This window comes from Pollachius pollachius (genome assembly GCF_949987615.1).
Source record: "Pollachius pollachius genome assembly, chromosome: 11".
Lineage (NCBI taxonomy): Eukaryota > Metazoa > Chordata > Actinopteri > Gadiformes > Gadidae > Pollachius > Pollachius pollachius.
Window position 1 is genome coordinate 14,037,058 of NC_136944.1, and position 25,699 is coordinate 14,062,756.

A 25,699-nucleotide genomic window follows, 5' to 3' on the forward strand; every position below is an offset into this window, starting at 1 on the left:
ATTATAAAAGGCAGGCACACAACGGCCGCCGACAAAGTATTTAGAACCCTGAACTCATATCTATATCAGTATTCATATCTTACCCGAAAACAGAATAGGTTTCTTAAAAAAAGAGGCACTCATCTACAACATTCTCTAAGCTCTTCCAGTAATTAATTAACTGGAGATTTCATCTGTACCACACAGAAGCTGAATCTTAAATGCATTTATATACACTGTAACACTTGACCTTATTAGTTTTGGTTGAGAATGTAACGGACAACGGACGGTTTATGAATATATTAAATTCAACAACATACTGCATGAAGTAAAACAAACAATAAAAAAGGCACCAGACAGTTTCAATATTCATTAAAATCACAGATGGAAAGATACAATACAACCCATTTTAACTGAAATATATCTTATTTTATTCAGTGTAACAGTCAACAATGTCAACACAAACACAGTTTGTTGCCAGTTAGACCACTGCATGTGCGTGGAAGCATTTTTGTGTGTCTCACAGCTCAAGCTCAATCGTGACATCCATTTTGGTTTTGTACGTCTCCAGCATTGGGCGAACCTCCTCAGAGAGGAATTTGGCAACCTAGAAAATAAGTAAATGGAGAAGAAGAAGAGTTCATACCTTTAATGGCTTATTACTTTCTCTAAAATTCTTTCTACTACTGTTCTGTACGTTCTGCTGTGACACCCAGATTTCCCATCTGGCTTAATAACTTATAACAATTTTAAGCACAAATATGTTTGACGTGATGTTTTCCCTGGACTATCACTAAAATGTTTTGCTTTTTAGCCTTCAACACATGTTGCATAGTGTGTGGAATTGGCCACACCAGCATTTCACTACCCATACACGCATGAAACTGCATCCTACATCCTATTATGTCCACTAACTGTGGACATAATAAAACTGTGGACATAACACAGTTGCACATGTCTGTGCAACTGTGTGACGCCAAGCAGCATAGCTCGGCTTTGGGGATGAAGAGGGAGAGGGGTTTTGAGAGTGTCGATATTAATACTCAAAAAGGTTAAATCGATAAGTTATAGGATGTTATTTATTTTGATAACATGGAAAACACAATTGATCCGCATTGAATACAGATATGTACAGCTATTTAAGATACTAGCCAGTTGAAGTGTTGCGTATTGCAACTTCAACCAACATCTTTAGATCATTTATTTTTTTGATAAAGTTTGATAAAGTTCTTGACGGTTTGGAAATGGCCAGGACAACGTAGGGCTACCTGCTGGGGCGCTCGGCCGATGAAGGTCTTGGGATCCAAGATAGTGTCCAGGTGAGAGAGGATGGGGCTGAAGTAGGGGTCTGCTTGGACCCTGGTCAGCAGGTCATTGTCTCCGCCTTCCTGCTTCACCACCGCGGCAGCCTGCTGGGACAGCACGCGGATCTTCTCGTGGCAGTCCTTGCGCACGGCAGGAAGTAGTAATAGTTAGAAGGAAGAAGCAATTTACTTTTACATTTTGCATACTCCTTTGAATAATTAACATTTCAAACAAAGGCTTTTGAATAGATTCCGGAAACTGCAACATAGACGAAACAACAACAACAACAACGACAGAGCTGGAGGTTCAGCTGCATCTCGACTCTTTCTGCCGCCCACCTGTCTGTTCCCTCCGGCCTTCACCATGGCCATGATGATGTTCTCTGTGGCCATGAAGGGCAGCTCGTGGCGGATGTGTCTCTCGATGACCTTGGGGTAGACCACCAGCCCCTCGGTCACATTCTGCAGCGTGCTGAGGATGATGTCGGCGGTCAGGAACGACTCCGGCAGAGAGATCCTCCTGAGGCGACCGTAACGGTCCCAAAAAGATTCCTTTAGTGAGCTCCTCGCTGTGCTATTTATGTAGGTTCTTAGATAGACACACAGACAAAAAGGCATTCAGTGTTGTTTTTTAGTGCTTGGGTTGGGCGACCTGTTTGCACTGTCGTCCAGCGTCCTCTCCAGCCACTGGACGGAAGCTGTCTGCATCGGGTTGCTCAGCAGCGCCATCAGGTGGCGGGCCAGGCTGCAGCAACGCTCCGCCCGCATGGGGTTCCTCTTGTAGGGCATGGCACTGGAACCTGGACGCACGATACACGCATGTAAAATATATCTGACTAAAATGGAAAGTGGGTGTGTCCTTTGAGTTCCTTGAAAACAGAGTTATGACTGAGGCTGTTACGAAATATCTATACAGCAATATATCAGCGCCTTTCTATTTGCAATACGAGAATCGATAGACTGGCGCCAAATATCGTTATTTTCAATTAATTATTTATTCATTATTAAATATGTATTTTTTTAAGACAAGTAACTGAAAAACTCAGTTTAGACCATGAATAAAGACAGATATCCAACACTATACCTATTTCACAGTCACTATGTATTCATAGTTAGACATACAGTGCCTTGCAAAAGTATTCACCCCCCTTGGCATTTTTCGTGTTTTGTTGCCTCACAACCTGGAATTAACATGGATTGTTTGAGGATTTGCATAATTTAATTTACAGAACATGCCTACAACTTTGAAGATGTTTTTGTTTTTTTTATTGTGAAGCAAACAACAAATAGGACAAAATGACAGAAAAAGTCAATGTGCATAACTATTCACCCCCCTAAAGTCAATACTTTGTAGAGCCACCTTTTGCGGCGATCACAGCTCCAAGTCGCTTTGGATAAGTCTCTATGAGCTTGCCACATCTTACCACTGGGATTTTTGCCCATTCCTCCTTGCAAAACTGCTCCAGCTCCTTCAAGTTGGATGGTTTGCGCTTGTGAACAGCAATCTTTAAATCTGACCACAGATTTTCTATTGGATTGAGGTCTGGGCTTTGACTAGGCCATTCCAACACATTTACATGTTTCCCCTTAAACCACTCAAGTGTTGCTTTTGCAGTGTGTTTGGGGTCATTGTCCTGCTGGAAGGTGAACCTCCGTCCTAGCCTCAAATCATGCACAGAGTGGTACAGGTTTTGCTCAAGAACATCCCTGTATTTAGCTCCATCCATCTTTCCCTCAACTCTGACCAGTTTCCCAGTCCCGGCTGCTGAAAAACATCCCCACAGCATGATGCTGCCACCACCATGTTTCACTGTGGGGATGGTGTTCTTTGGGTGATGCGATGTGTTGGGTTTGCGCCAGACATAGCGTTTTCTTTGATGGCCAAAAAGTTCAATTTTAGTCTCATCAGACCAGAGCACCTTCCTCCATACATTTTGGGAGTCTCCCACATGCCTTTTCGCAAACTCAAAACGTGCCATTTTGTTTTTTGCTGAAAGTAATGGCTTTCTTCTGGCCACTCTGCCATAGAGCCCAACTCTATGGAGCGTACGGCTTATTGTCGTCCTATGTACAGATACTCCAGTATCTGCTGTGGAACTCTGCAGCTCCTCCAGGGTTACCTTAGGTCTCTCTGCTGCCTCTCTTATTAATGCCCTCCTTGCCCTGTCCGTGAGTTTTGGTGGGCGGCCGTCTCTTGGCAGGTTTGCTGTTGTGCCATGTTCTTTCCATTTGGTTATGATAGATTTGATGGTGCTCCTGGGGATCATCAAAGATTTGGATATTTTTTTATAACCTAGCCCTGACTTGTACTTCTCAACAACATTGTCCCTGACTTGTTTGGAGAGTTCCTTGGTCTTCATGGCAGTGTTTGGTTAGTGGTGCCTCTTGTTTAGGTGTTGCAGCCTCTGGGGCCTTTCAAAAAAGTGTGTATATGTACTGACAGATCATGTGACACTTAGATTGCACACAGGTAGACATCATTTCACTAATTATGTGACTTCTGAAGGTAATTGGTTGCATCAGAGCTTTTTATGGGCGTCATAACAAAGGGGGTGAATACATATGCACATGGCAAATTTCAGTTTTTTATTTCTAAAAAATAGTTTTATGTATATATTTTTCTCATTTCACTTCACCAACTTAGACTATTGTTTTTTGATCCATCACATAAAATTCAGATTAAAAAAATATTGAACTAAAGGCTGTCATGTAACAAAATAGGTAAAAAGCCAAGGGGGGTGAATACTTTTGCAAGGCGCTGTATATCGTGATGTATTGTTCTAGGATTGTCAAACTATATATTGATAATCACAGAATCGCTGTATCATGATATTATCGGTAACGTGGGACATGTATTGCATATCGTATAATGAGGTACCCTGTGATTCCCAACCCTAGTTATCACAATTTGTTTTGTTGAGCGATTCTCCGGAAAGCTGTAAACAGCAATACCGGAGGCAACAGTCATCCTGTACGTTATTTAGAAAACAATTTTTTACTGTTATAATATTAATATAATATAGATTTATTTACGTTCTTGTGATTTAGTTATTGATGTATTATGCATCTATTCATTGATACATATGTATTGATATTATTTATTCATTATTTAGTAATTTTTAGTACCATTTGATAATTTGGTTCATGCTTTCATCAGATGACCAATGAATTTAAACATTTTTTTTAAGGAGCCTATAGGCCAAACAATCTCCTGCTAGTTGTGAGATACATTGACTTGTCGAATAAAAAATTCGAAAGCAGATAAATACCTATTTGTTCTTTCTCAAAGGGCTCCTCAATCTCCTTCAGGTTAGCCAGCAAACGGATATCAGTACAGATCTATCAGTGATAGAATTTAAAACCAGGTTAAAATAGAAAGAAATGGTTATGAAAGTATACAGGATAGTAAATATAAAAAATATATATTTTAATCAGAATCACACAATACGATTGTAGACATCTAAATGTATTTTAATTTTTGAATAATCTCTGCAGGGTTCGTTTATATGTGTAGTGTTGATAGTCCAGCACTAGGGGACGACATTCTTCATGCGATTCCCAGTCAGTTTTCTCTCACCTTATGAATGGTGGCTCCTAGACTGGCCAGGCTTGACAAAGAGTCGATGTCAACCTTGCGGCTGTACGTCTGCCCTGTCACCAGGTAGGACCTGGGAAAGGAGGGAGGAGGAAGGAAGCAAGGAATGGGAGGAAAGAGGAAGTCAACTTAAAAATTTGATTCCCATAGCAATAGTCTTAGCAATACTGGCCTCTGCCCCATTGAAATAAAGAATTTGTAAGTTTAATTTCTATTTCATCATTACATAGAACAGTTGAGCTCTTCCTTTGTCTATTGTCCAATTAAGGTCTAGTGAAGATTCAAAGGGATCATGGCGGATTGAGTTTTCAACCTATATGAGTGGGTATGGAACTCACTTTTTGAAGCCAGCCATCTCGGTCACCATTCTGTCCAGATCCTCCACCTGTCAGTCACCAAGCCACAACGTAAGCATGGTGACATTATACACTTTAGAAGTGTTTTAGTGGGCATCGAGTGGCAAAAGGTCTGGAACCGCTGTCAAAATGACTGTAAATGCATTGACCACTGTGGATCTCTACGGGTGCGCACCTTTTCGTGGTCGCCCTGGAACAGCTGCAGGAAGCTGGCCTGGGTGCCCGTGGTGCCCTTCACCCCCCGGAAGCGCAGGTCGTGTCGGGCACGCTGGAGGTTCCTCATGTCCATGGCCAGGTCCTGCACCCACAGGCAGGCCCGCTTCCCCACCGTGGTCAACTGGGCCGGCCTGGAGGTGGAGGAGGCAGCCAGGGGGGACGGGAGGAAGGACAGGGGGATGGAAGGAAGGGACGAAGGGAGGAAGGAAAGGAGGATAGAGAAAGGAAGGAAAGGAGGATGGAGAGAAGGAATGAGGAGACAATGAGAGTAATAATGAGAGACACGGCCAGGGCAGAAGCATGGGACCATGTAAGGAAGGAAGGAGTTTGAGCGAGAAAGATAGGAAGGAAACATCGATAGAATGAAGGACAGGAGGATAAAAGCAAGGAATACATGCAGGAAAGAATGGATCAGAAACATGTACAGGTCAGATAGAAGTGTCAGACAAACACACACACTAAATAACAGCACAGCAAGAAAAATAGCAAATGCCTTAACAAAAACAACTGTGGCTATCTCCTGAGACAGCCTCTCTCGTCTCTTCAAGTGAAACTCACTGGTAGTGTGTGTAGCCCAGCGTGGGGAGGTCAGCGTATTTCTCTGCAAAGTTGGCCAGTCTATCCAGAACCCTAGCCAACTGGGGGGGAGATGGGGGGGGTGTCAGCATGTTTTCATGTGCACACACTTTAACGCATGACCAAAAATTAGACAATAATCACACACAGAACAACAAACGCTAGCGCCACATAAAGATGGAAGATGAAATGCCGACGAAGGCGACCGACCTCGGTTCTGCAAACCACTGTGTTCTTGTGTCCGAGACACATCACCTTGCAAGCAGAATACGGCTAGAGTTCTCAAAAGGCTTGGATCTTTATGTTCCTATACTTGTATTACTAGTAAAGGTTAAGGTCATTGTTGCAAAAATGATTACTCATTATATCCTTACCTTATCTTCTAAGGTAGCCTTAGCCTAACTAAACATTATAGGCCATTCCTTTCATAAACACTCATTATATACACACACGAAAAACACACCGTTCTGTCTGGGGATTAATATCTACCAAAACTTGGTAGGCATTACAGGCTACATCTTGTGACTTTAGTTCTAATTGATACATAAATACATAGATACATCCTTTAATGCAAGATAAAGCTTGAAAACAAAGCTCAAAACGATATCAATTTGCCACGCAAATAAAGAACGACATTTCTTTATTTTCTTTAATTTAATTTCTTTAATTTCAGCACACCCTTTTGCGAATAAAATAAAATAAATAAATAAAGATAATATATCAGCACATCAGATCACACACTTGTACCATCGAGGCATTAGTAGTCACACTCTGGCACGTTTATAGCCTTCGCTTGAATTGATGATAACGTTAGATACACATACACACACGCACACAAAAACAGATACACCTAACCCAACACACACAAAACAGCACACATTTCAAGCACAAACATAGCAACACAATTACATAACACGCGCACAAACCCACCACAGATATGCATAACCCAACACGCACACATGAACTCTTCCAGGATCTCATCATCCATAACATCTGTTTATCTCATCATTATGTCCCTGTAGAAATGAAGTACTGCTACTTAACCAAAACCACTCTAACATGATCAAATTATATCCAGATTGTTGACACAAACAGCTGAGGATTCGACAGAGGACACACACACACACACACACACACACACACACACACACACACACACACACACACACACACACACACACACACACACACACACACACACACACACACACACACACACACACACACACACACACACACACCTGAGCCTCACCTTCGGCAGCAGGATGTCAAATCCATCCCGGAGCATGATCAAGTCCTAGGGAAAGAAAAATAAAAACATAATAAACAGAGTTGGCAAAGAAGGGAAAGTGTTACTGTACTCTAATTAACAATTGTGCACCTGCCAACATCTACAAAGGGTTAACGGTAACCATCTGTACTTTGCAAGGCAGATCTTTTACGCATGGACCAAAGCTTTTCTTAGGAGAGAAAGGACAGCTTTGCTTGCATGATGTGAATCTATTTTAAAAAGGTCAGGACAGGTCTATGGTACACCTGGTCTGTGTACCATGGGACACGTTAACTTCTGGCTCACACCGCTCTTCTCTGCACATAGTGTACTGTACAGAGAGAAAGACAGCTAAAAATGACCCAAATCAGCCTCAACTAAGTTACATTTGAAATACAAATGTTTTTTTTGCCAAAATGATATCAAGATCTGAATAATCCCAATCCAATGGCCCAAGACACTGTAACTGCATTGATAACTACTAGCGCAATTTATGATTCATTTTTAACATTTCATTAGTCAAATCAGTGCTGAAATCCAAAAGAGGACAAAAAATATATATGAATAAATCCAAAGAAATTATAAAGAGACACCATAGATTCCATATATGTCCCTTACGGTGTTGTCCCCCACGTAGCAGGAAGTAGCACCCAGGTGGATGATGGGCGCCGCGGCGGGGCAGCAGTGGGCGAAGGTGTGCACGTGAGCCATGACGTCGTGCCTCAGCTTGCGCTCCTCGTCCGCCGCCATGGCAAAGTCGATGTCCTCCGCGTGGCCCTCCATCTCCACCACCTGGGCCTCGCTGATGGGCAGACCGAGCGCCTGCAGGGGGAAGAGGGGGGTGGGGGAGGCGGTGAGGATGGGGGTAGTCATGGGTCGAGAGAATACATCGGAATATAATAGGCCTTTGGCAAACATGTGTGTGTGTGTATGTGTGTGTTGGGGGGGTCTTATATACCCCAGTGGGAATGGAACCCCTTTACCCTGGCTTGTCGCGTCCATGAAAAGGCACATTCATCAGAAGGGTACGGACACTGATACTGTATCAAATATGTTCAGGTTTAAGGGATAAACATTCCCTGAAATACAAACCACAGTGGGAACTGTTGGTTGTTATGGATTGTTTGCTGCCTGGCTGCACAATAGTAGAACGAGCTCCCCACTGACATCAGGACAGCTGAAACCCTACACATGTTCCGTCCTATAATATAAACCTTGAAGTGGTTTGATTATTTTATGCATTTTGTGTACTATATTTGCAATTTTTAGGTTGTATTCCCATGGTTGAATGCATGCTCTGGAAAGCTAAGGAACTGAAAGGAAGGAATCGAACACACTGGGTATGATGATAATATGTTTTGGGGAGTCAATGTCAATTCCATTGTCATTAATGGACACTTTTATCCAAAGGTTCTTACAATACTTTCAGTGAATACATTGTTAGCAAGGGTAGGCCCAGTGGGAACCAAACCAACTAACCCTGGCAGTATCAATGCCAAGCTCTATCATTGAGCTAGACATAAAGTACAGATTTTGACTCAATAACCGCTAAAATATGTTGAGAAATAGACTACAGCAGCTTAATCTACTGGTCAAATGACAGGTTGCTCCCTCCTTAAATAAGTTGCATAAAAGGTAAAAAAAAAAAAAGGGATAAACTATGCAATTCAGAACCTAGCTCCCAGTCATTCAGTCATATTCCCAGAGTACTTTCTGGAAATGGGGCTTCTGCTCACAAGACACATCACATGCCAGGAACAAGTGCCTCCAATTTGCACTGAATGGTCATGTGACCTTGCTAACAGATAACACAACGAGACAGTTGATTGGCAAACAGAGTTTATTAGCCAAATAAATGTTTGTTCTGTGTCCTGTTATATTGTAACATTTGTACCCAACAAACATATCATTTTCGCCAAACCAATGATAACACACACACACACACACCTAAATGAGTGTTCTGTGGGGATGGGGGCACCAATATGGCCAGCAACTTACGAATGTGAGACGGTTGGAGAGAACAATATCATACGTATCATACGTATCTAGGATGCTTCGCCAGCTCGGCAAGCAAAATAAGTTAAATTCTTCTTTAAGGTGAAACTTTCCTGTTACTTTGACATTTAGCCAGGCCAGCTGATGGCCTTTCAATGACCCAATTTCGTGTGTGTGTGTGTGTGTGTGTGTGTGGAGATGCTGCTTCCAATTAAACTACATTAAAGGTGCATATGCATCATTCACACAGTATTAGGGCACTCTCAAAGATTCAGTAACTGAAGATATTATATAGTTTAAACATTGACAGATCTGGTTTCTATTTACTTAATAGATTATACCCATGTCAGGCCTGCAGGATGATATTTGTGTACTATCTTACAGAATATGGTGGTTCCTTGGGTAGGAAAGCCTGGTTTGTGTCTTGACTCCGTCGAGTTCCGTTGTATTGGCCTGAATAAGACTACAGCTGAGCCCACTACAGAGTATTCCAGTGTTGTTCATTACAGGGGATGCCTGTAGAACTATATTTAGAACAGGGAACTTGATATGTCTGCCTAAAGGTCGCAACCTTTTCTTATAAAGTAGGTTAATACAGGTTTCACGACCCGTTATGCCGCTCTACTAACTAGACTATAATGTAAAGATGCAGTGGTGGCTAACTAACTAGCCTGTGTTAATGTATCAAACCTTTTCCGCCTTGGCCAGGTAGATCCACAGTTTTCTCCAGGTTGTAAATTTCTTCCTGTCACTGAAGTTGTAGGCCATCTCCTTGCTGGCATATCTGGAAACCAGCGGGGAGCGATATTTCATAAACTCATCCGATCCTTCCATGACTGCAGTCAAACTCGTTTTGTTGACACACTTCAATGATTATTCCAGCTTATCAACTAGCTGTCTAAAGACAAGTCAGCTAGCACTGCCGCATGAACGAGCTCACATGGAAGCGTTTTTATCTTTTTACGACACTCATGGTCGACGTACGGCGTGAGGTAATCATTGTTCCGTACAGTCAATAATTTACGGTGAAAGGTCAATCGATTTTTTGTAAATATAAAAAAATAAACAGCGTATACTGCTATCTCCATTCTTTGCTCTTATTGAAAATATTTAGGTATTGCTAAGTGCTTTTGCTTGACTTATCACGTCAACGCATTTTAAATGACCGCACGGTTTTTAATCCACATCATCTTCGTTGAACAGTCGTTGGATGGATAATTTAATTCAATGATGTTGGCACGTCGCGTGGGTTTGAACATAGGGAATTACATTTTCATTATGGCGTCTTAGATCAATTAATCATGCTAATGACAGCATTTGTTAATTGCAAATTATGCTTGTTATGCCTATGTCAGAGAGCGGGGGCTTTACTCGCTCCTTCTTCATATTCATATTTCCATGTCCACGGGGTATTATAAAAATAGTAATGTGTTTTGGTGACAGTGTGGGTGTGCATCAGCTGGGGAATGTTTCCAGCTGTAAACACGTCTCTCTGTGTCTCTCTCTCTCTCTCTCTCTCTCTCTCTGTTGCCGTGGATCTGTCTATCTGTTCCTTTACCGCAGCCTTCACGCTACAGTTGTGGGTGATGTGTACGTGTGGGAGGGTCGGCTTCCTCCCAGTGTTTTTCATGAGCAAGACGAGGAGTCTACTCCTTCCCGCTTCCCGTGTTGCACAACCTCACCGCTGCTTGGACCTCCGAGTGACGACAAGAGGTAATTACACGGCAGTGGGTGGGTCGGGTGAAATACAAAAACTAAACGGCAAATTAGATAAACAGCGGGTAAGGGCAGTGTGTTGTGTGTGTGTGTGTGTGTGTGTGTGTGTGTGTGTGTGTGTGTGTGTGTGTGTGTGTGGTGTGTGTGTGTGTGTGTGTGTGGGGGGGGGGTCCTTTAGACGGGCTTTAAGGGGGAGAGGGAGGGGAGAACCGAAGGAAGGGAGGGGGTGAGTGGCACAGAGGTGGTACAGAGAGAGAAAGAGGGAGAGAGAGAGAGAGCTGGATACAAAGTAGAGAGAGAGAGAGAGCAAGAGAGGGAGTGAGAGCATGCGATAGAGACCTGGAGAGAGTGTGTGTGTGTGTGTGTGTGTGTTATGTGCTGCAGTAGAATGAGAGTCCGCGAGCGAGGCAAGAGGAAACACTTGGACCGCCAGCACCACCGCCACTCTGCAGAACCCTGCCGACGCTCCACGGCTCCGTGCCGCCTCCTCCTCCATCGCTGATCGGCCGGGGAGAGGGGAGACGAGGAGAGACGGCAAAGTGGAGCCGAGAAGGAGAAGGCGGAGGGGGGGGGCGGCGGTCGAGGAAGACGCCAGGGGTTCTTCGCACAAGATGGCTGCTGTGCCGTCCGAGTCCGGTGAGTTCAACACTTCCAGCATTTTTCTTCACCCTCTCACCCTCCTCCTCCTAAACATCAACATCATCCTCGCCTGTAAGCCCTCACCCCCTCTTCCCCACTTTCTGTCTCTCGCTGTCTCTCTCTCTCTCTCTCTCTCTCTCTCTCTCTCTGTCTCCCCACCTCCTCATCCGTTGCCCTGGCGATCTTCTCATCATCCCCATACACTCGTCCCACCATCATGTCAGCTGCAGAGAATGCCGTGGCATCTCTCCTTGGAGACAGGAAGCCGACACGTCCACTTCCTGTGTCTCGCTGCTCACATGGATAGCCGGAACGCTAATGAGTCATTGAGAGTGATAAATCAATGAATTTTTGGGACGCTTCTCCCCCCCCTCTCTCGCTCTCCCTCCTCTCTTGTTCTCTCCTGCGGCTCATCCTAAACGCAGGCTACTTGTAGACCTTGTCTCAATCTCAGGTTGCAGCATTGTGTCACTCATCCTCACCACATTATGAGCCCTCACTCCCTGTGACATCACCTCTGTGAACAAAAGGGAGAGCTGGAACAAACACAACAGAAGAAAGGCTGGAGGACAGTAAGGGGAGCCAGGGGTGCTAGAAAGAGTGACGGTGTTGAAGGACAGCCGAGGGAGGAGGAGGTGAAGGAAGCCATCGAATGTTTCATGATGCACTGGACAGTCAACCTGAACGCAAATGTGATTCCATCCACCTATCCATCCATTAACAACTTAGTCATATAGCGAACACTTTAATCTAAAACGAGTGAAAGGAAATACAGAGCAGGAAGGGCGTCCTGCTCTAGGATGCTCGCAGGTTAAAGCTGCGGATATTGTTGGATCAAACGCAGAACCTCTTGGGTTGGCAGTGGAACAGCTAAGCCACTACACTACCCTGCCTTCTCCCACATCCATTCCTTCATGCAGCCATCCATCTATATCCAGCCATCCATCTTTCTGGGGTCAGTGGTTTAGATCCTGCATCCCAGCTGACTTTGGACTTAATGCAGTGGAACGATGCTAAACGGCATGCCAGTCAATGCTGGGATGGAGTTGCTCACCTACTATTCATGCTGAACGGACGCACGCACACGCACACACACACACACACACACACACACACACACACACACACACACACACACACACACACAGACAAACCCACACACACCGATGTTGGGTGTACACTTCAGCGTACCTGAAACTGGAGAATTTTGACTTAAACATACTCATATAGACATGACAAGGGTACCAATTGTACCCAGATCTCAGTGCAAACTGCTGGCCTTTGGGGTTTAGCTTTTGTGTTTCCTCACATTGCAGATGTGTTGAAACCCCGGTGTTTACTGAGCACAAGACTATATCCTCTCTGCTGGGTTCCTCATGGAGAGTGTTACATGGATTGGTTACTAATAACAACAGTGATGCTGACTGCAGGCTTTTTTTTTAGCTAGCTCATTTTAATCAATGTGGGTGTTCCTTTGGGACCGCGAGAGGACCCATCCATAAAATAGTGCAAAATCACTGACAACCGAGCATCCAACATCCAACAAACTAATAAAGCCAGCAGTGACATCACCGATCTCCAATGAATAAACGGAGAGCGGTTTTCAGAGGCTTCTCCTAGTATACACTTGACGATGTGCGACGACAAACTACGCAGTGACCAAGGCCACCGATTGAAAGGGGTCACAGTGGAGGGTCTTGAATCCTATCCAAGACGCTCTTTTCTCCGTCAACGTCCTTACACAGTCCGAAGACGCCACTAGTACATGCTTACGTCACCTGTCCAAGGGCATGGGACCAAATGAAAGGGCTCCCCTGTGTGTTTCACCGTCTCCCCCTCTCTTTGTGCTCCACGGTGGTAGGGGACACCGGAGGCCGCCACCCCCCCGAACGCCGGCTGCTGCTGCTGGGGGGGCGGCGCGCGGGGAAGACCTCCTGCGCCAACAGCGTCCTGGGGGACCAGGTGTTCCAGGCCGGCACCGAGACCACCCACAGCAACGTCGGCCAGACAGAGATCTATGGCCGCCGCGTCACGGTGGTGGACACTCCTCCCTGGGGGGTCCCGGGCCACGTGGCGGACGCCGGCGGCGGCGACGACGACGGCGACGACAGTGAGAGCGCCACTGATGGCGACTCGGGGGGGGGGGCGCCATCCGAGGACGGCGCCCGCCAGCCTGGACAGCGAGGACCCGTGCATGGGGGCCGTTCTGTGCCCCCCTGGACCCCACGTGATCCTGCTGGTGGTGTCGGTCTCGCAGCCCTTCAAGGAGACCCAGCGAAGGGCCGCCGAGGACCAGCTCGGGGCCCTGGGCGGAGGGACCTGGAGGTATTCCATGGTGCTGTTCACTGGGGTGGACAAGCTGCCCAAGGGGACCTTCGTGGAGGAGCACATCGCCAACACAGGGGAGGCTCTGCAGTGGCTGGTGGAGAGGTGTGGGAGCAGGTAGGAGGGGCCCTGATGTCTTTTACATTGCATTTCCATTGGGTTATTTGGCGTTTATCCAAAGTGACATGGGATATGAGACTTAAAAACAGTGCAACAGTGCATGCAATCAGAGGTCAAAGTGCTACCCAACTCATGTTGCTTCTCTACTTTCCTTCTTCTATCTTCTTGGTCTCTCTAATCTCTAAATCTGTCTCTTTCTATAACTATATCAGGCTCTCTCTTTCCATCGCGCACATGTTTAATTCAGTGTGGATGGTATCACCTACTTCTCATCATCTGTGTTTAGTCCTAATGTACACTAGGAGGATGTTCTTCGTAGGTTTTGAAGCACAACCCGACACAAATGGTTCTTCTGGAAACCAAATCAATCAGTTAAACCATCAAACATGGATATGCAACCAGAGGGACACAGCCAAAGACATGTTAATCAATTAATCAATAGCATAATAGCAGCCTTTGATGGCCCCTTGAGACTGCAACTGTGATTTAGTGCTATACAAATACAGTTGACATATGATAAGCCCAATTTATTTGGATAGTGCTTGAAGGAGGGTCTGAAAACGGTAGTCAAATTCCTTGCCTGTGTAAGGCATGCTTGGCCAATGAAGCTGATTCTGATTTCTGATTGGTTCTATTTACTTGTCTCCTGGCAACAACTGGAGCAAATCAGACACAGCCATTGCAGTAACAAGTGGTTAACTCAAGATGGGGCTGTTGCCGAGATTTGGTGTTTGGGAGGAATGTCAAACATTTAAATAACCACACATATTAATACTCCTATCCCCTAAAAACACACACAGCCTGTAAAAATATATATCCTGAGGCTGCAATTTATTTCACGGAGCGTAAGAAAAATGCCTGCCTTTTAGAATGAATAACCTGCACTCAGACCTTCTTTATTTTAACCTAAAAGTCGATAAAGGTCATTGTATGATAGCGACACAAGGGCCGGATAGTGTGATCATAGTGAATTTCAACCCCATTGTCCGCAGTCATTTTGTTGGTGCCCTTGAGAAAGATCGATGCATCACCCCTACCTGCTCCCTTATAACATGCATCCTTGATAAAATGCATTGTAAGTTGCTTTGGATGAAACGTCCGCTGAATAAATAAATAGAATAGTAAATAGTACAACAGCCTGCTGGCTTGGTGCCCTTACCGATCCCACCTTTTGAGCTTGAGTGATAGGTGATTACCGTTGTTCCACCGGTCTGCTCTCCAGGTACCATGCCTTTGACAACAGCAAGAAGGACGGAGACGAGAACACGCAGGTGCCAGAGCTGATGGAGAAGGTGGAGGAGATGATCACTGACAATCAAGGTCAGACTGCGATTCATTGTTTGTTTGTTGTTTTGTCATTCACATTTTATTCAAATCCATTCGTTTTTTTTGTCCATTCCTATTTTTGGTTAGGTTTTGTTTGTATTCTTATAAGCTTTGTTTCTTTCTAGTTATGATAATATAGTGTTAACTACAAAGTTACATAGCAGTAGACGTAAAGGGAAGGATTACAGGACAGGACATGCCTGCAGGATCCAATATAATTGTACGTTTGACTAACCTTTTTGACTATTGTAAATTTGACAAACATTACCAACAGTATTATGACATTTTAGTTACATCTAATATCGATGATGGTGCTTATCCACAGCATCACGCCCCATATTTAGTCATGGACATCACATTCATATCTCCCCCGGCTCTGGAACCATTGCACTTTGCTCCAGCAGTAATGAAACCTATGCAACCCGGTTTTGCAGGCTGGTACTTTGAGGTGAACGAGCTGATTCTGCTAGAGGAGGAGCAGGCCAGGAGAGCCCTGGAGGAGGAGAGGATGAGGATGGAAGAACACGCAAGACAGAGAGACCAGATGATAGGGGGACCCCCCAGAGGTAGGGAAACACGCTGGGGCTTTGGGGATGGGTGATGGGGGGGGGAGAATATGCTGACTGTATATATTGTATAAGCTAAACAGTGAGTCTAACTCTTGTTACACCAAATTAATTATGAGCATGTGATTATGGAAAGATGTCGTTACATTACCTTACTTATGGGACTAATTAGGACTAATGGAACACTACATGGGTATTTAAACACTTGAATGAAATGTGTAACTAACGTATGTAAAAAGGCAATGATTGGTAATTGGCCCAAATGACCAAGCTGGGATCAATACAGTTCTATCTGATCTCCTTAGCGTGAGCCAGCACAGCACTTCCACATTTAACTCATCAAAAGTGTGCGGTGAGTCGGTTACATTTAATTTTGAACCGAATTTGTACATCTTTTCTTCCATCTTGCACGGTGCTGTGTAATCCTCCTCCCCCACCCCCCCTCCCAGAGCTGCGACTGCTGCTGCTAGGTTGGAAGGGCGTGGGCAAGAGCTCGGTGGGGAACACCATCCTAGGCCGCCGGGACTTCGAGGTGGGTCAGGAGACGGAGATGTGCCTGCGTAGGCAAGCACTGGTCTCGGGCCGCCGGGTCACCGTGGTGGACACCCCCGGCTGGGACTGGTTTTCCGTCCGGCGCACGCCCAAGCGCATCCGCCAGGAGTCCCAGCGGGGCGCGGCCCTGCTGCGCCCGGGCCCCCACACTCTGCTGCTGGTGCTGCCAGTCGTCTCGTCCCTCACCACCCGCAAGCGCCGCACGTTGCTGGCGCACATCGAGGCACTGTTCGGCGAGCGGGCGTCCCTGCACACCATGGTGCTGTTTAGCTGCGGGGACTGGCTGGGACGCACGCCCATCGAGGACCACATCCAGCGGGGCGGGCGGGAGCTGCACCGCCTGCTGGAGTACTGCGGCAACTACTACCACGTGCTGGACAGCAAGACCCCCGGCAAGGACAGCCGCAGCGTGTCGGACCTGCTGGACAAGATCGAGGAGATGGTGCGGGAGAACGGCGATGAGGCCTTCCTCCCCGTGCAAAGCGAGTGGCGTAAGTCTGTAGAGTCTTTTTTTTTTAATCTGTTCGAGTCTAGTCTATTCTTTTTTATCCGTCTAACCCTTTCATGTCATTCATCGATTTTTCCGTGATACAAACATTCAAATATGCCCCCCTAAGCTCTACCAATACACACTCCTAAGGAAAGGTAAAAGTAAAACATTTAGTTAAGTAAAATATCGCGAGTCTTGATTCTGTTGGATTTTTTCGGTAATTATCCACCACGAACACACATGTACACACAACTCTTACATTTTATGTTATTTTTCAGTGAGCGAGGACAGTTCACAATCGTCAGACAACACAGAGCCTGAGGATGACTGTCGAGGGTGTCAGCTTCAGTGACGGCGTCCTTCGTAGCAAGAGTGGACTCCTGCTTTTTCAAACCCCGCTCTTAGCCTTCTACCAGGCCTAAACATAACCTCATTTATACGTAAGTAGACAAGAAAATAACCTCATCCAGTTGACCACGCCTCTTTTTCCATGCCCAAAGGCTTCAATCAAGAAGCGGACTCAAACACAACTCAAAGGGCCTTTTGACAGGAGACGAAGCAATCGCAGATGACCTACACCCTGGCTTGGTCTCATCCTCTGTAGCGCGTCACTGTGATGAGAAACCTCATCCGAGACTGAAAAATGTTTACTAACAAGCCGTGCAAACTTTCATAAATAACAAGGTCTTAGGGGGTTGTGGTACGAGGTGCTGGAGCAAAACTCATGCCCACGATGGTGAAGATACAGATGGAATGGGGTGCCCTGCCCCATATCAACTCTGAGCTAGAGGAGCGCAGCAGAGTGAAAACATCTGTACACCCAGGGTGTACAGTTGACATGCAGAAAGGGCTTCAGAGCGTTCTCTTTCACTTTCGCTTTCGCTTTCACTTTCACTTTTGCTTTAAGTAGAAGTGAAGGAAAGTAATCATGCTGAAAGAAAGTAAAAGTTTGGAGTATTGCTGGTACCCAGAAAGATCCTGTGGAGTGGGGGTCACTGCGTCATATTTAAATAATGTAGCTATTTAATGCTGTCTCCTGTTCTTTTAGTTTTGGGGGTTTTCAATTGTAGGCAAGGAGAAAGAGCGACTGTATATTAACTCAGAAATATTAAACTAGCTAAACATAACCATGAAGCAAAAACTATATTTTTATGTTACAGTAGAGATAATTAACAGTTTGCCTTTTGGGGAAAATATTTCCGACACCTTCTACAAAATCGCTGATTAGCACAAACTGCAGGTGTGAGTCAGAAGTTAACCAAAATGACAGTTGCTTTGAGACTTTGCTTAAGTTAGCATGATCCGCAGGATAGATGCAGCGTTTGCACATTCTGAGCCAAACTCCCCACCTCCACATCTCATTAGTCTATAACAACACCACACTGCTATCACCTGCCAATCCGCCATCCTCCCCCACGAATTAAAGACACATCCTTTTTACGGCGCTGTCTCATGCCGTGGGACCCTCTAGAGATAACCTCATTCAGTCTCAGCAGGCGAACACAGCCTCACCCTACAACGCCATGCCCGCTTCTGACCCACAAGAGTGGTTTTCTTTGAATAAAGAAATAAACATACATACAAACATATATATATATATATATAGATATATATATATGCGTGTATATGTACGACAAAAATAATTTCCCTGAAGCATGCTGAGATGATACGCATGCAATCCAAGATACACGACACAGTGCCTACGCAGTTGTTGGCCAGCTCACGGGGTGAATCTTGCAGCTGCAAGCCACGTCCATTTTTTTACAGTGACGCCATTTTCCTCACCTTTTATAACTCTATTGCTACGGGAGAAGAAAAAGAAGAAGAGGAAGCAGAATAACAAGGAGAAAAAACCTCAAACACTTGAGCCCAGTACTGTTGAGATCAATGGTATGAATAACAAACAAAAAAAATGACCTAAATAATAAAGTGTGACCGATAGCACTGCCATGCATTTAATAAGAAGAGCAAAGCCAACAATTCTCATTCAGGAGCCGTACAGCTCAAAGGGAAAAAATCCCTGAGCTAGCTTTCGTTCCAAATGCTATTTAACTCTGTGCCCCATCTCATCATGGTAGGCTGACGCAGCACTTAGTGTAAAGTGTAAAAAAAAACAGCATGAATTTCCACGTGGAACGGTTCCTATATGTTACTTTTGGGACCTTGAGTCCACTACCTTAATAATGTTCCGCTCCACCTGTGAATACATTCTAGAAGCTGTGTGTATTTACATTGTAGAAGATGTAACGTGGTATATATATATATATATATATATATATATACATACATATATAGAGAGATATAAATATGAAAAGAACAACATTTTGCACTGTGTTACACTATTGATTGTAGCTAAGGTTGAGTTAACTTGCTGTGTGTGTGTGTGTGTGTGTGTGTTGTCCTTAAAAATTGTGATTTCATAATTGCTTATACAATTGTTGGATCCTTGGACAGCTACAATAAAATATATAGATATATTGTTGTCTATTTTGTGGTGCTTTGGCTGTATTTATTATCATGGCAGTTTCAGATTGCTTTCATAATTCTGATTGAATGTGTTGGGACCAGACAGGCCTAATCAACAAAATTAAAGCAAGTAAATGCATCAATAATACAGAGTTGAAATATATTGGGGGTACTAATAAGGAGAATAAAAAAAGACATGAATCGTATAATTAATGCTACTTAATGTTAGCTGTTAGTTTCTTTAAAAGGTCCCAGTTATCTTTTTGTTTTTGCAAGATCATCAGAGGGCGGTTTGTCTTCTCTTTGAATGTATTAACCTGTTTTCACACAAATGCAATTTGTCAGTAGCATACGCACATCTAGTCTTAGCAAGGTAGCGTCGAAACATTTTTAGTGCAGCAAAAATAAGTGGTTTGGCCTTACGATAATATTCACCCACAAATAGTAGTTGTATTTGTAAAGTAATTATTCACTTTATTTGACTTCTCTGACCTTTTTATTGCAGAGAAGTTTGGCAGTAAAGGTGTATTGGATTTGTATACCAATTATTCACTTCTAATATAATGCATTAATGTTATTGTTTGGCCTATAGTTTTTTATATTCGCTGCCAAACCATTGGCAAGCCCAGTCAAGTAGCCTATATAAATCAAGGAGTAGGATATAGCATAAATCCTTTGTCTCCGTGTCCATAACAGGAGTAATGGCATTGATAGTTTGGAGAAAACTGAGGAGAAGACACAAGCATAGTGAACCATGATGACTCGGCACAAGACATGTGTGTGTGTGTGTGTGTGTGTGTGTGTGTGTGTGTGTGTGTGTGTGTGTGTGTATGTGTGTCAATGCAAACTTTCACACAATATTTCCCTAGAGTTCCTCCCAAGGACCTTTCACTCCCAACACCATGACAACAAAGAGAGTTTGTCTGAACAATCCAGTTCTTCCTGGTCTAGTCCAGAATAGATTTACCATAACGCAAAGAAAAGATGCAAAATACGAGTTCTGAATTTGAATATCAGGGGATGATTTTCCTGTGAAAAAGGTGCAAGAGCCTCACTTTCAAAACTTTGACTGCCCTGTGTGGTCTGTCAACAAACTAGGATATGATCTCATTGTATGGTGGATTTGCATTTTAAGCACCCATACAATATTATGGGTAAAATATCGTCTGTATGGCCGAGACCTCTAAAGGTCATTCTTCTTCTTTACCAGGGCGACAAAGGTTTCCTAGGCACAGTCCTGAGGTTGGTTCCAATCCATATGAGGATTCACTAGTGTACCTGCAGCTCCTGGGCCAGCCGCCAGAGAAGATAGTCTTGCATCTTTGGGGACCACTTTGGATGCTCACAGATTCTGTGTGCATTGTGATTAAATCAAGAAATGCCTTCCTTAGCAGTCAGCATCTCTCTCTCCCTCTCTCTCTCTCTCTTTCTCTCTCTCTATTATACACTCTTATATCCCTCCTATACATCCCTCTCGCTCATATACCCTTTAGCTTGTGTGTCACATACTCACAATGTCAAAGAAATTTAGTCAGCATGAAAATAATTGCACACAGGGCTATAAAAATACCATCTTATTTATCTCTTTGTAAACTCAATAAGTTTTGAATAGGGTGTTGTTGTGGGTCCTTGCACATGATCATTTATGGGCTGCAAACATGGTTTGCAGCCCATAAATACTGCTACAGTCCCCCTAACTAAACATGTACTCTGCATAGTTCTGGGAAAAGGGCTAATTCAAAAGGTTTAATCGGAAAACATCATGCAACTGAAAAGTTCAACTAAGCTTGTGTTTTTCCTGTGCAAGGCAGTGGTTACAGGTTTTTGACTCCCGGACGAAAGGTTTTGTGTTTAAACCCTGAGGTCCTCAGTCTATCTGAGGGCATCCTTAAGCAAGATGCTGTAAGTTGCTTTGGATATAGTGTCTGTTCAGGGTGCTATATTCTTTCTATGTACTTCCTCATAACATTGTTTGTTGTTTCCTTTTGTGATCACAAGTCCTTCTTCCTTCTCTAACCAGGAGTGAGTCGTCTTTTCAACTTAACCCTTCCCTCAACCTCAGCTTATCTTGTTTATTAGAACTTGTCTTCTTTGCTACCAAAAAACAAAAACAAATATAAAAGCTGCTTTTCAGAAGGCCATGTTTGCTTTGCTCAATGTACATTTATGCACAGCAATCAATCATCCATTGATGACATAACTTTTGCTGAACATTGGCTATTGACTATTCTCGTCCAAACATAAATAATATGTATGCCATCTTGTTGGGGTGTGGACTGAAGAACTTTGAAAGCTATGGCAAAACGTTGAACAAAAAAGCATACTTGACCGTTCACACGTACGTTGTAACCGCTGCTTTGTCATAATCATTTATCGTAGCATCTAGAATGCAATGCAACTAAACTCATGTGTTCCCTGGAAATTCTTTAAAGGCAGTTTCATGCCTTATCTTGTGTAACCATCGTTTCCGAAGCACCGGGTGTATTCAGACATAACTTGCATAACTTCAGCCTTTCCTCCGGCTCACGAGGCTATGAATCATTGGACTTGTAAACACAGTGAAGTGATTACATTCAACTGAAAATACATCAAATGTGGTCTTCAAATAGGTTCAGCAAAAGTTGAGGGTGATTAATCCATAGTAACCATGACTCATGCAATTTTCAGCGACTAAATTACTTAGTGAAAAAACAGATTGTAACCCTTGCATGTTTGTGCCCTGAAATTATGTTCGGTTAATTGTGCTAATTTATGATGGACATATGACACTACACAAAATCAAAGTGGGTTATAATCTCTTTATTGAGACATTAGACATGTTTATTCCCATTTCAACTTAATATCATTACATATTAGTCAGGTCCAGAGAAACACACGATGAGCAACAAATGCATAAGTAACTTGATAGGCAATACAGCGTCACTAACAACTACTCTTCATATTTAGGCAGAAGTTATTAAAAAAAAAGTTAAGAAATATAATTACACTGAAAACAAAGGAGACACATCAGGGCAAGTCCATAACTGGATAGTGGGTACCTTAGACATAGTAGGGGTGAGTTTTACAACTCAATACTAGCATTCGATTTAAAAAGTCTTCGCTTGATTTCCAATACTTATACAATACTATACTCAAAACCATGCAGAGAAATGGCAAGTATTCTGATCAGCTTAAGACGCATAGTTGCATTTGCTTGTCTTATGGGCCAAATATCAACATGTGTGAATTTAAAACGTAGATACGACGGAGAAAGTGATCTTGTTAGAGAGTTTCGTTGTCGAGTTCGATACAGCCCCTGGTTCCGTGGAAACACTGAAACATACAGCCTGAGACCCAGCCCTAAACACTCTTTGCACATACACCCGCCTTGCTCCCATCTCATCTTGCAGTCCTGTCACTTCCCCTTTCCACCCACTAGAGGTCGCCACCGAGACCCTTCCGGAGCCTGGCCGTGCGGACCTCCTCCATCAGCTCTTTGAGGTACTGGATCTCGCGGGCCATGGAGTCAGCCTTCTCGTTCAGCTCGATGTTCTTCCTCTCCAGGTTTGAGTACACGGTGCTCAGTGACTCTTGCTCCACACGCTTCTTTTGGCGGTAGCGCGTGGCGGCTGTCTTGTTCTGCTCCATCTTCTTCAGTTTCTTGTCCTTGGGAGCCTTTGACGACCTACTGCTACTGCAACTACTACTACTACCACCACCACCGCCCGCTTCCCTTGTCGAGCCCCTGGTGGAGCGCACCTTGCCAGCTCCGCTGGTGCTGGGAGATTGGAGGCTGGGGTCGGGGTAGGGTCTGCTCCGTGGGGGCCTGGGCGATGTGGTGGAGGCCCGCGTGGAGGACTGGTCCACCGCTGGCATGTTGGTGACGGTGGTTGTAACTTGGTCTTTTGGGGTCAAGAGGACGACGATGCGGGTGGGGGAGAGGGAGAGGATGATCCTGGGGACCGGGGGCACGACGGCAGTGGGCACCGCCACCAGTGCTGGCTTTGCCTCGCGTTCCTTTACCTCGCAGTCCACCACGTCCACCTCGGAACCCAGGTCCAGGGTGTAGGCGGGGGAGGGCGCGGGGGAGTCGGGCTCCGACTTGATCTCTAGCTCCTCCTGGGGTTCGGGGACGCATGGCAGCGGGGAGGTGGCTTCCCAAAGGTCAACTTCAAACCCGGGCTCTGAAGAAGGTGACATCACAAAGTCGGTGGGGGTAGACACGGCGATCACAGCGGGGGAAGGGGGGCTGAGGGGGGCAGGTGGAGGGGGCAGTTGGGGGAGGGTGTCGAGCACAATCGGACTGTCGAGGGAGGCAAGGAGGCTTTCTGGTGAGCTAGGGACGTCGTCATCGGCGCTGCACGAGCCAATCAGAGAGTCCAGGTCGAACTCGCTCAGGTCCATCCTCTCCGTCATCCAGTCAAGGTCACAGAACGCATCACCTACAGGGGAACATGGAAGTGTTAAAACATTAACTTGACTATTCAGGGCATTATTGGTATGACGTCTGACATTCCCATAATCAAATAAAGTGAGAGTCATTCAGTTTACAGCTGGTACATCGTTAACGACTAATTAAAATTGTGTAATAGATCATGCTACACTTTCAGCCCTTCTTAAGGTAGAAGATAAATTGGGGTTGTTCTCTGTTGAAGAGATGCGAGGGGCTTTACCTTTGCCACTGGCCACCTCCGTTCCAACGCGGCCCAGACTTGGGGACGGGGCTAACCAGGGGAGGGAGAGGACGTCCGGCCCAAGACCGGCCTTGTCCCTGTGGGGCGGCGAGGCAGGGGGGGAGTAGAAGGCAACAGGGGAGTCAGAAGAGGAGGTGGAGGGGGAGGAAAATGAAGAGGGCAACGATGACGCGAAGAAGGACAGAGGGCCCTCTGGTCCGTTCGGCTCCTCTGCTGGATCACACTGGGGGTTCAGGAGCCCTGTTGGGTCAGCCATGGGAGAGGAAGGCCCCCAGAGAAGGGCCTCCATGTCTCCCAGGCCAAACTGTGAGTCTGTCATCATCATGGTCATAATGGCTGTTGTTGGTGACGAACGGCGTACGTGGCGATATGTATGGGCCGGAGTCTTTTTTGCTGTCGACTGCAGCAGATCGGAGGGATTCCACAAAGGACCTAAAAAAGAAAAAAAGATAAGCGAGACATGAGGTTAAGAATTTTAAAATATTTATTTATATTCATTTCAGTGTAAACACAAATAAAACGTATGTGAGATAATCTCATTACTGCATTTGCCATGGTGCCAAGGAACAAATGTAAGAAATCTTGGTGTGCTTGAAACTACACTGGGTGGGATTGAGGGCTCATGCTCGGAACAATTAGGTTTAACTCCGCCTCGACTCTTATGACTCTGACGTCAATCAGGGTGTCAGCTTCAACATGGCCGTTCAGCTGCACAATGGCAAACCAAAAGAACAGCTCAAGCAGCCGCAGTTTGGCTCAAGCCGCCATTTTGGCCAAAAAGGAGGAAACGACTTACTTTCTAAACGCCACGTTGGCGGCAAGCCCATTTAGTTAACTTATATAATATTAATAGAAATTCAATTCAGTGGTTTATTTCTGGTGATTTATTCCGAGAAACGTGGATAACATTTAGCGTTAAGAGAACGTATGGGAGGATGTAGGCCTCATATCGAAGCTGTAACATTGAACAATGAAAACGTCTACATATTGGGCAGCCTACTCCAAAATATTAAAATCAGACGGTTTCATATTTTACAAACTGATTGTGGGTTACGAAATATTCATATTTCGTAGTTAAAATGTATATACTGGTAAGCGAGCGGCATTAGAAGGCCTGTAAGCAGATCATAGAAAAACGAAGAACAATTATACTCACGTCATTTTGATTAATTAAAATTGGCTCAGTGCACTGGTTGGATGCACTGTTTGTTGGCGGCTGTTGATCGCTGCTCTACACGGCCATTTCGCCAAAAACGCGTTGGTTCCGGTGGCTAATATGTAATTTTGTGGACCACAGAGGAGAAAATGGCGATACGCGGATGCGGCGACGCATATAGAAGCTGAAGGTATTCTTCCGCTGAACTAAGTTATATCAATGCGCCGTCCGGTCACTATGCATTCCAGGGATCGAATTTTTAGATACAAAGTAGAACTCGCAATTCATTGTGGATAGAAACAAAATTATATAAAAACATTGGTATGACCATTTTAAATCCAATCTGAAGGAGTTAAAATGTATATGTAATCCGATATGA

General features: G+C 44.7%; 3 protein-coding genes across 3 annotated transcripts; 1 reads left to right on the forward strand and 2 right to left on the reverse strand.

Moving 5' to 3' along the window:
* Positions 1 to 390: 390 nt before the first annotated feature.
* Positions 391 to 10,236, reverse strand: adsl (adenylosuccinate lyase). The gene is made up of 12 exons (XM_079746282.1): positions 9,982 to 10,236; positions 7,915 to 8,118; positions 7,279 to 7,323; positions 6,009 to 6,088; positions 5,410 to 5,581; positions 5,217 to 5,263; positions 4,861 to 4,951; positions 4,553 to 4,622; positions 1,936 to 2,083; positions 1,623 to 1,803; positions 1,248 to 1,424; positions 391 to 586 (listed from the first exon to the last, which is right to left on the reverse strand). The coding sequence occupies exons 1-12, from the start codon at positions 10,123 to 10,125 to the stop codon at positions 500 to 502; spliced, it is 1,446 nt and encodes a 481-aa protein (XP_079602408.1). The 5' UTR covers positions 10,126 to 10,236; the 3' UTR covers positions 391 to 499.
* Positions 10,237 to 11,338: 1,102 nt separating this feature from the next.
* On the forward strand, positions 11,339 to 19,278 carry LOC307083083 (GTPase IMAP family member 8). The gene is given in 7 exon segments (XM_079746887.1): positions 11,339 to 11,643; positions 13,508 to 13,782; positions 13,784 to 14,088; positions 15,314 to 15,411; positions 15,852 to 15,983; positions 16,433 to 17,026; positions 17,304 to 19,278. Coding segments are annotated over 7 exon segments (1,503 nt in total). The 5' UTR covers positions 11,339 to 11,618; the 3' UTR covers positions 17,378 to 19,278.
* Positions 19,279 to 22,269: 2,991 nt separating this feature from the next.
* On the reverse strand, positions 22,270 to 25,499 carry atf4b (activating transcription factor 4b). The gene is made up of 3 exons (XM_079746542.1): positions 25,321 to 25,499; positions 24,144 to 24,596; positions 22,270 to 23,912 (listed from the first exon to the last, which is right to left on the reverse strand). Exons 2-3 carry the CDS (start codon positions 24,493 to 24,495, stop codon positions 22,906 to 22,908), a joined length of 1,359 nt encoding a protein of 452 aa, XP_079602668.1. The 5' UTR covers positions 24,496 to 24,596; positions 25,321 to 25,499; the 3' UTR covers positions 22,270 to 22,905.
* Positions 25,500 to 25,699: the final 200 nt, after the last annotated feature.

Excerpts from the sequence above, each read along its gene's own strand:
- adsl (XM_079746282.1), bottom strand. The coding sequence starts at position 10,125 with ATGGAAGGATCGGATGAGTTTATGAAATATCGCTCCCCGCTGGTTTCC. Across the intron at positions 4,623-4,860 it reads TAGGAGCCACCATTCATAAG|ATCTGTACTGATATCCGTTT; the intron begins GTGAGAGAAAAC and ends TATCACTGATAG. Across the intron at positions 1,425-1,622 it reads AGGCCGGAGGGAACAGACAG|GACTGCCACGAGAAGATCCG; the intron begins GTGGGCGGCAGA and ends GCCGTGCGCAAG.
- atf4b (XM_079746542.1), bottom strand. The coding sequence starts at position 24,495 with ATGACCATGATGATGACAGACTCACAGTTTGGCCTGGGAGACATGGAG. Across the intron at positions 23,913-24,143 it reads GGAGGTGGCCAGTGGCAAAG|GTGATGCGTTCTGTGACCTT; the intron begins GTAAAGCCCCTC and ends GTTCCCCTGTAG.